At 44.7% G+C, this 10,829-nt stretch overlaps 1 protein-coding gene across 1 annotated transcript; it reads left to right on the top strand.

The window, feature by feature from the left end:
* Positions 1 to 4,307: 4,307 nt before the first annotated feature.
* On the top strand, positions 4,308 to 9,729 carry LOC123085647 (myb-related protein P). Its single transcript, XM_044507318.1, has 3 exons — positions 4,308 to 4,736; positions 4,911 to 5,040; positions 8,643 to 9,729. The coding sequence occupies exons 1-3, from the start codon at positions 4,604 to 4,606 to the stop codon at positions 9,418 to 9,420; spliced, it is 1,041 nt and encodes a 346-aa protein (XP_044363253.1). The 5' UTR covers positions 4,308 to 4,603; the 3' UTR covers positions 9,421 to 9,729.
* The last annotated feature ends 1,100 nt before the right edge of the window (positions 9,730 to 10,829 follow it).

Below are 10,829 nucleotides of genomic sequence, written 5' to 3'. Positions count from 1 at the left end.
AGAGTGTGGTGGTAATAGGGATGCCTAGTCCCGAAATGAAAAGAAATTTACTTTATGTTGTCAAATAATAAATTCCTTGAAAAATGTTGGTATGGAAGGCACCGATGGATACGGCTAGCCATGGATTGTGAAAGAATGGTGGAAAAAGGAATAAACTTTATTTTATGCTTTGGAACCGCCTATGATGTATTTGGCATGGAAAGTATTGGGAATTCTCAGTCGTTTTTGTTGACAGGAAAAGCATGCCTCAAAACAATTTTATCTCTCAATTTAAACTTTGAGCTCTGACACCTCTACAAACTCTGCTTCCCTTTGCGAAGGGCCTATCTATTTACTTTACATAATTTTTATTTTTATTGAGTCTCCATCTTCTCTTATAAAGCACCAACTAGGGAACACTATTGTCATACTTGTGCATTGGGCATAGTTAATATTCGATTGTGTTTCATGATCATGGATCAATGATTGAGCATAATGGGCTAAGGATAGCTTTCTTTAGTGTTGATATTTTGAAAGACATGGTTGCTTATTGATATGATTGAGTATTGATGTCCTCATGTCAAGTTATAGACTATTGCTTTGAATCTTGCAAATCCAATTGTCCATGCTATAAAAGAAAAGAGTATATGAGGAATATTAGGTAGCATTCCTCATCAAAAATTCCGTTTTCAACTACTACTTTATCATGACGAGTTTTATGAGAAAGAATTGTTGTTATGATGCTAGGAAAAATGATTGAAATTATCATTGATCAAACTTATGCACTATGCTAGCATTTACACTTCATAAACTATTTATTTTATCATTTACCTACTCGAGGACGAGTAGGAATTAAGCTTGGGGATGTTGATACGTCTACAACGTATCTATAATTTATAAAGTATTCATGCCATGTTTATAACAATTCTATATTGTTTTGGTATGATTTGAATGGAACTATTCGGACTGATGTTGTTTTCAGCAGAACTATCATGGTGTTGTTTTTTGTGCAGAAATAAAAGTTCTCCGAATGCAACGAAACTTTTTGACGTTTTTTTTGGAACAAAAGAGGCACTCGAAGCTTCGTGGGAGGGCCAGAAGAGCCACGAGGTGGCCACAACACACCAGGGCGCGCCCTAGTGTCTTGTGAGCCCATCGTGGCCCATCTTCGCATGAAATCGACATCGAAAAATCCTATATATTTAGAAACCCCAAAAAATAACCCTAGGTTAAAAGTTCCGCCGCCGCAAGTCTTTGTAGCCACAAAAAACCAATTTAGACCCTGTTCCGGCACCCTGTCGGGGGGGGGGTCATCATCGGAGGCCATCTTCATCATCCTGACGGCCACCATGATGAGGATAGAGTAGTCCACCCTCGGGGCTGAGGGTTTGTACCAGTAACTATGTGTTTCATCTCTCTCTCTCTCTCATGTTCTTGATTTGGCACGATCTTGATGTATCATGAGCTTTGTTAATATAGTTGGATCATATGGTGTTTCTCTCTCTCTATCTTGTTGTGATGAATTGAGTTTTTCCTTAGAGATTTTGTTATTATCGGATTGAATACTTTTATGGATTTAAGAGCACTTGATGTATGTCTTGCTATAAATACACATGGTGATAATAAGGTATCATATTGATTCACTTGATATGTGTTTTGGCACTCAACTCGCGGATTCCCGAGGTGACATTGGGGTACTCTATGCATGGCAGTTGATGCACGTTCTCGTCTTTGTTTCTCCAGTAGAAATCTTGGGGCATTCTTTGAAGTTCTTTGTGTTGGATTGAGTATTATGAATCTGAAATTGTTTGATGCATATCGTATGATCAATTCACGGATACTCGTGGTGATATTAGAGTTGGTTGATGTGTATCATATGGGGTTATTTTAGTACAAACTCTTGGATAGATTGATCAGAAAGGATAACTTGGTGTTATTTTAGTACGAACTCTTGGATAAATCGGTCGGAAATGATAGCTTTAAGGTGGTTTCGTATCCTACAAATAATTTCTTCTTATATTCTTCGCTAGATAATAATTTTGGAGTGATTCTTCATCATACGTTGTGGGATGGTCATATGATCCAATTATAATAGCATTGTTGAGAGATTGCACTAGCGAAAGTATGAACCATAGGCCTCATTTTCAAGCGTTGCAATACTGATTGTGCTCTGTTTTATCAATTGCTACCTTTCTGTTTTTTATTGTTCGTATTACAAAAATTAATATCTACTATCATTATTACACTTGTATCATCATCTCGTCGCCGAACTAGTGCACCTATACAAGTTACCATTGTATTTGGTGTTGAGGGCACAAGAGTCTCTTTATTATTTGGTTGCAAGGCTGTCTGAGAGAAACCATCTTCATGCTACACCTCTCATGAATTGCTAAATCTTAGGTTATCCATTTGAGGAAAAATTATTACTATCCTATAAAACTTTGCGCTTAAAGGCTCAACACGAGTCTACAAGAACAAGTTGTGTAGTAGACATCAAAGGACGTGGCGCAAACGGTGCATAGTTGACGATGAGAAGGAGCGTACCATGCATTTGTAATTAATAAGATAATTCAATAGACTTAAAACGAAATAAGAATATGATGAAAGAATTTAGAAAGAAAAACACAGATGACTCGAAATGGAAGAGTACTCAAAGGTGTCACTGGAACATGGGCACTGGGAAGAAGAAAATAAATGGTAAGAATGGATGAAACATGGTTGAAAAGAAGAACCGATCGAGGAACAAAGAAGGAAACGAACATGAGAAACGTGGAGGAAAATGAAGTAGAATAATGATTTGACGAAGTATTTTAGTACATGATAAACATGTATATTGTGTCGTATTAACATGATTTTAAGCTTTTATTTTGTTTACACAAATTCATCCGAAACCGGTTTTCGACTCACGACGCATATCAATATTTCTAAACGGATGCGCTCCTTCGAATTTCCGTCGACCATGATGGATCTAGCTGGGCAGGCCCGTCTCGAGGGTACTCCTATATACCTCGTCTCATTTTCGAGACATTATACGCAATAATGCAAACGTCACTGCGAGGCATGATACGGAGGGACCGATCGATACGCTGGATCGGGAAGGACACCGAGCGCCGGCCCGATTGCTCAATTTGCCCACCTCGATCGAGCTACAAGAGATCAACAGCCGAAGAGACCGAAAGGGAAGGCTCGATCGGCACACAGCGACGTCGATCGACGCACACGGAGAAATCTTCACGATTACTCGCCGTACAGGTCGCCGGGCCCGTTTTTTCCTCCCCGGGAGTACATAGGACAGACGCGAACAGCGCAGCTCACGTTGCGTGATAAATCACAGTCGTCGTCATAGCTCAGCAGCCTGTAGCAAGAGTGATGCAACACATTGGTTGTATATATATACTACCCGTGTTTTCTTTTTGCGAGGAAAAGTACTGCGTGTGTTAGGTGCCACGCATGTGCATCGTGTCCTGTTGCATCAGATTTGGTCGAGGTATTCCAGATCTCATGCTTTGTGCACAAACGTGAACATTAAGGGATACCTTCGGTATCCATCTATGTAATCCTTTTCTCATAGTACATAGCACGCGCCCGTCCCTGCCAGAAGTGACACGTATATATAACCTATTCAATCTACATCAATAATCCTTTCAAAAGAAAATCTACATCCACACCCGCAAAAAAAAAAAAAAAATCTACATCCGTAAGAACAACTCGCTTTACCATTCGGCAAGAATGATGAGCTATATCAAGAGAGCAACTCGCTTTATTAACCAGTAATGTATATACGGATACAAAGTCTTTCATGGACGGGAAAGCCAGACCAGACGTCCAACAGGAAGAGATGAAGCATATCTAGCGAGTTTGTAAGTAGAAGCTCGAACGGAGAAGATTACGGGCTAACCAACAGGAAGAGATGAAGCATATCGATCGGGAAACGTAGTGAAAATAGCCGATTAGCCCTCCACTGAATCAGCTTCGGGACAGGCATTCAAAATTGTTCATCTACTCGAGGCAGTCCATTCTCGAGAGAGAGAAAAACTCGAGGCAGTCAGATGGTAAACAGAGATTTCGCTCTCCCAGGATCCTCGAGTAAATATATTATACACCACATCAGCCGGCCGGCGTGTATCGCGATCCATGTGTGTGGACTACGTGGTCGCCGGAGAGGCCGCGAAGCGGACGATGGTGAGGCCTTGCGCCACGGCGCCCAAAGGTCCCGGGGAGCCCACGTGCCCCTGCCTCCAGCCACACGGCCGCTCGGGCCAAAGTTAATTGCCGATCCTACGTAGTACAACCCCTCCTACGTACCGCCCGGGCCGACGTCTCGCGGCGCTATATTATGGCGCCCTGTCTTGCCGCCGGGCGTGGCCGAAGCTAAGCTCGCCCTCCCAAGAGATCAGGGCCGCCCGAACGACTGACCCAGAGAGAAGAGGAAGATCATCTCCCCCGTCGCCTTGATCTCTCACACCAACTCCTTTTGGACGCGAGCGCGGATCGACCACACCCCGTCGCTCTAGTACCTAACTAGCCAATATCGCCCACGCCCGCCTGCCCGGCCGGCGACCACGAGCTGTTTGCTCGTGTGTTGGGAGCTAGCTAGCGAGGCACGTCGTATACAAGGGCCGCCATGGGGAGGGCGCCGTGCTGCGAGAAGGTGGGGCTGAAGCGGGGGAGGTGGACGGCGGAGGAGGACGACATACTCGCAAACTACATTGCCAAGCACGGCGAGGGCTCATGGAGGTCTCTTCCCAAGAATGCAGGTAAATATGGCATAAACCCGTGCATGTGCGAGCTAGAGCATCATCATGACTACTTTAGCTATTTTCTTTGTCTGCAGCAGGTGCTTCATGAGTTGCAACTTTTCAGACAGATTAACTAGGCATGTCATGACTAACATGTACGTTTATCTGTTCCTGCTTCGGTTGTATATACAGGGCTACTGAGGTGTGGCAAGAGCTGCAGGCTGCGGTGGATCAACTACCTCAGAGACGGGGTGAGGAGAGGCAACATCTCCAAGGAGGAGGACGACCTCATCGTCAAACTTCATGCCACCCTTGGCAACAGGTACGTGTCTGTGGAGGACGCGGCTCGTCTGACGTACGGCCCACACACTGACGTGTGGGCCCGGACCCACCTGTCAGCGACCCAACGGCAGGGGGCCGTACGTCAGGGGATCCGGCTCCGTCTGTGGATACCAGTATACACCTGTTTTAGTTTACTACCTTTAATTTTTACCCTGCGCTGTTTCCCTTGCAAAAAATTAGTGTTACGTGCAGCTCTACTTTCGAACAACCTGCTATGCACAGAATTAATGAGTATTAAAGTACCATTGGGAGTCACAGCCCACATGGATCAGTCCAAAAGAGGTAAGTAAAAAAAACACTAGTGCATTGACTACTGAGTCGATCTGGCAGCACATGCATGGCTTTGTCACGTGCGCTCAGAAGCTGTCAATCGTGAAAATGCCACGATGAAATCTCGTTGGTAAAAGAGCTCTGTACGTACGCTGGATGCGTGTACCACAAACTAGACGGCATCCGATTTTGAGAGTTCAGATATCACGTCTATACATAAAATCATAGAGTACAGCTCAGTACACTATGTACTACTACACATAAATCATAGCGTACAGCTCAGTATGCTACTATACGCTACTATACAAAAATCATAGCGTACTGACTGTGTAGTGCGAATTGTACAACATCCGACAATTTGGTTTGAGAGTTGAGGCATCACATGCAATTGTTTCTTCAGTGCTCAGCGAGGCTTTTATGGCTGAGACCAACACGGGCCCGCATGACTTCGTTTTCTCGTCCGGCGTCGTTTCATGTGCTTTTTCTACTGTACATAATCAATAGTATTCCCGTCAGGTCAATTTAGCTATGTGGTGCTTGTCGCTAGTTGCATTCCAAACCTGTGGCGGAAGGGCATGGCGCGTCTGCAGTCTGATCGCTCCTCTCTTTCGCAATGAATGCACGAAACCTTCTAGGCAACACGCGCGCGTCCTGCATGGCCAGCCCAGCCCTCACTGTCAGGCTCGGTAATTTGTAGAGCGTGGAGATACACGTAGGGAGATGCATGGTCTGTCAATGCTCCACTATATATTTGTGTCTTCAGTGCCCGCACGTAGTCCTTTTAACTCCAACACAAACCCGCTTACCTGTAGTACATAGAAAACGAAAATTATTTCTTTCCCTTTCCGTCTAGAGAAAACGCTTGCACGGGACGTGATCGCTGCCGTGTGCTTTCTCGTGTTGAAACGTATATATAACACACAAGATAGCTACCGCTAGCAGCTAGCCAGAGCTAACTCCCTTTTCTTTTTCTTTTTTGCGGGTGAGCCAAAGCCAGTTCCCTTGGATATTAAGGCATTCTTTTTTTTTGCGAAAATATTAAGGAATTTGACCGCATATATGAACTACCCCGTCTGTTTATATACGTAAAATTTTCAAATCAGTGGGATCTTCAACATATATGTATTCATTAGAAGAAAAAAAATGTTTTTTGCAGGGATCATTAGAAAATATATTAGTAAACACTAAAAAGATGTTATTGATACACGACAAAAATATTTCCATGTAAGTACTCCAAAAACATTACAGTGCCTCGTTTCAAATAGTAACATTAGATTTGTCGTGGGAACATTTCCTTTATTTTCTGATAATACGTACCTACAGATTTAAAATAATGTTCAAAGAAACATGTTTGTGTCTAGAACGACATATTTAAGAAAGAAGGGAGTAGATGACTTCAAGGAAAATATCAAGAAATGTCTCTCTCCACTTCCCAACTAAAATCTCTCTCTCTCTCTCTCTCTAACCTTTTTTAGCCACTGTCTCTCTCTCCCCCTAACTATGACTGCTCATATTTGGAGCCAAATAAAATAATATCAGTAGATGCACCGTGGAAAACAACCTAATCTTGTACTTAACGTCTTATATTTGTTTACAATGAGAGTAATTTTGAAATAAATACAAACACGCACATGTCAACTGTAAATGTCGAAGTTGCTTAATCGGCAATTTTTAAATAATACCACCAATCTTTAACCGAGTTAAAGTTGCTCTAATTGTCATAGTGGATGTGCGTTAGGCCAAGCCTTCTTGATGTCAGTCCAAATCCGTCTCATGTGTAGCCGCACTTAAAAGGAAGATGAGCCGCCGTTTTCGGTTCACACTTACAAAATTGGAATAAACTACAATTTGGCAGTTCCGACGTTGAAGCCTATCCGGCGTCCACACTTAATCACTCATTTTCTGATGCCCAAGAAACTATTAGACCTCTCTGATTACATAGGTGCTTCGAGGAGAGGTTAGCAACTCAATGTGTAGGGTGCGTAGCCTCTTGTTGCTAATCTTCCTTCAATTAATTAGTTATAGATTGTAAACTGTGTTCTTGTCTAGCTACCCACGTCTAGCAATTGTTTCTTCATGGTCATGGGTCATCAAGCTCCTCTTTCTCCTTTTAATTACCTTGCAACATTAGATATTTTTTGCCTGCTTGGTAGTCTCAGCGAGCATCTCTGTACGAAGCACTAGAAATGCCCTCAGTGAAACAGACGCACGGTAACACGCGCACGTGCATGCATGTGCATTAGCCCACGCGCATGAATACCTCACTAGCTATTCTCTAGAAGCAAACTACTCCCTTCGTTCCAAAATAAATGTCTTAAGCTTAATATAATTTTATACTAAAATTGATTTAAAGTTGAGACACTTATTTTAAGACGAAAGAAGTATTAGCTAGGTTGGCGATGCGTATACATTCACTAATCTTCTTCACCTGCCACGGCGAGGAAACAAGAAGTGACAATCAGCTCTCTTGTCAATTAGGTTGTCACGTTCTTCCTGCGAGGGTTAACTCGCAGTTCTTTCTCGTGGCGACTTTTCTCTGACACACCATCGTTATCATGCAAGATATGATGTTTTTATTTTCTTTCATTGACGAAAAACTGAGCATCCACTTTCATCGGCTGTCGAATACATATCTGGCTCACGGGTCACTGTCCATGGGCCCGGCAGGTTTAATGCAGGGCCCACGTGTCTTAAATGTTTTCAGCCTTTACGTTGACAAACACTGATGCTGAGAGCTGAGGGGACCCTGAGGTCCAGGGATCTACTAGGCTGCAAGCTGCTGCACGTCAAGTGTACGCTGCGGAGCTTTCTGCGCTTTACGACACGCTCTAGCCCACACCCTGATTACGGCACACCAGCGGCCTGCGTCAATGCACTAGGACTATACTCCGTCTACTCTCTTTTTTTCTTCTTCTTTTTTGATAACCGTACTCCGTGTGCTTAGCACGGTTAACCTGCTGCAAAAAGAACCTCGTAAAACGTCCGTACTCCGTGTGCTTAGCACGGTTAACCTGCTGCAAAAAGAACCTCGTAAAACGTCGCCCTCTCGTGTTGATATTAGAGGCGTTTGGTTCAGAAGTCTTAGGACTTTTTCTAGTTCCAGGGACTAATCAAAAAAGACTTTTCAATAGAGTCTTTTTCTAGTCCGTGTAGAAAAAGTCCCTTCCATTTGGTTCCTAGAAACTTTTCAAGAACTTTTTCTAGTCTCTGAAACTAAAAAGTCCCTGAACCAAACACCCTCATCGCCTTTGCTTTTAGCCGCGACATGTAAATATCTCCAGCTGACGAGCATGCATTTTGTCTGACTGACAGATGGTCCCTGATCGCCAGCCACCTACCAGGGCGAACAGACAACGAGATAAAGAATTACTGGAACTCGCATCTCAGCCGGCAGATCCACACCTTCCGGAGGATCTACACCGCCGTCAGCGACACCGCCATAACCGTCGACGTCAACAAGCTTTCCGCCGCCGGCAAGCGGCGCGGCGGCCGCACCCCTGGCCAGTCGCCAAGGAGCAGCACAAAGAAGAAGCCGGTGCCGGAGCCCATCACCAAGGCGAAGGACGAATCTAGCCCGGCCGGCGCTGCGTCATCAGTGTCAAGCTCACCTCACAGCGACGAGGCTAGAAGCGCGGTGGTCGACCCGGACCAGAATCAGCCCAACAACAGCATCAGTGTCAGCCACACTTCTGATGGGCCCTGCAGCGAGGATGGGACGTGGCCCATGGTCATGGACCCTGTTGATCAGACTGGTGTCCTCGAGGCGAACTGCACTGTGGATCAGCAGATGGGGCTCTGGGAAGTGAACAGCTCAATGAATCAGATTGGGATCATGGAGGACGAGAGCGAGATGCAGGCACTCCTGTCCAGCAGCGTTACAGCAGAGAATGGGCTTGTTGGCATCGATCCTGGAGGCCTGTCACAGGTGGACGATCTCTTGGACATGGACTGGGAGGGGTTTGCATCCCATCTATGGGACCAGCCAGCCCAGAATGGCCTTCTACAGCCCGCTGAGCCGCAGGCGGCGAAGGGCTCCGAGTCGGACGAGCTGGAGTCGTTCGTCAGTTGGCTCCTCTCCGACGCGTGCTGAGAAGATCCCAGAACGGCAGCGGCGAGCAGCCCCAGCCCATTGCAAAGCAGGTGTCTTTTTCTTTTTCAGAAACAATAGCAAAGCAGGTGTCGTGTGTGTGCAAGTTTTGGTAGCGTTTGCTAGCTTTCTTGTAAATATGTGTGGTCTTGTGCATGTACTTTTCCTATATCATAGCGTTGGTGGTAGAGTCGTATATGGCGTCTGAGCGTAGTGGGGATCTGCTAGGTTTGCTGTGCAATGCATCCCGGTTGCTGTGGAAGCTCGCATCATTGCAGAAGCAGTGAAATGAACCTTTGAGTTGAACTTGAACTGTTCGAGTTCGTCTCCGACTGTACACAATTCGGATCCAAATAGAGTAAGAACGAAAAGGATATGTATTGCGGGCCAGCAGAACAAGATTTTGTTCGGCAGGCCATTAACCGCGGTAAGCGGATGCAGTGAGCCAGTGACCAGAGAGTCTCATGATCCGTGGCGATTCTACACACAAGCCGTAGAGTCAATTGTTCTTAAAAAAAACCATGTGGTCAGTTGACTTACAGCTTGTGGAAAATCAGCCTAATAATAATGTGTCAGTTGTTCTTAAAAAAACCATGGGGTCAGTTGACTTACAGCTTGAGAAAAATCAGCCTAATACAGTTCTCTTCCCTTTGTCCATCCTCCAAGAAAAGGCAGCTAGGGTTTCTGCCTCCCGTCGGCGGCGGCACCGATCTCCCACGTCTCATGTGGCCTTAGGGCCATGGGTGCGCCGCGATCTCCCACGTCTCCGCCGATCTTTCACGCTATTTTGACTTGTAATGTTGTGGACTTGTTTGATGGGTGGGAGCGGGTCATGCATGTGTTCTCGCAACTTCCTTAGGGTCTGATCACTGCTAGGTGGCCATCCTTCTATCGTACCACTCATGCACACGCCTCGAGGCCCAGAGGCTAGGCTCGAACCTTCGCCCCCAACTTTTGAGCTTGGCTTCTCCTGCATTCGTCCCTCTTAGCGTGAACAAATCGGAAGCCCAAATCTGGATTACAACCAATCTGAGCCTTCTCGAGCAACTCGACCCGTTGTCAAGGAAGCTTAGCAGCTCATATTTCCATGGTTCAAACTTCAGAGTTGAGATGTTTGACATAGAGCATCCGTTCTTACCAAGATGAAACAGGGAGATAAAACCAAGCTAAGCATATAATCTTACTAAGAGCAAACATGGAATATCATTTTTTTCATTGAAGAAAAAGGGACATAATTTTTTTGTCCTATAAAGAACAAGGGATATCATTTATAACTACCAAAATGTATCATTGACATGATACTTAAACATTACAAATTATAATAGGCGAGTTTGTCTTTTGAGTATTGGCCCATCAAAGGAAACCTTTAGAACAGCTACACATCTACTAAAACTGATTTTTTTTATACCATA

Source organism: Triticum aestivum, chromosome 4A, assembly GCF_018294505.1.
Source record: "Triticum aestivum cultivar Chinese Spring chromosome 4A, IWGSC CS RefSeq v2.1, whole genome shotgun sequence".
NCBI classification, from domain to species: Eukaryota; Viridiplantae; Streptophyta; class Magnoliopsida; order Poales; family Poaceae; genus Triticum; species Triticum aestivum.
This window is presented reverse-complemented; position numbering and strand designations above follow the sequence as displayed.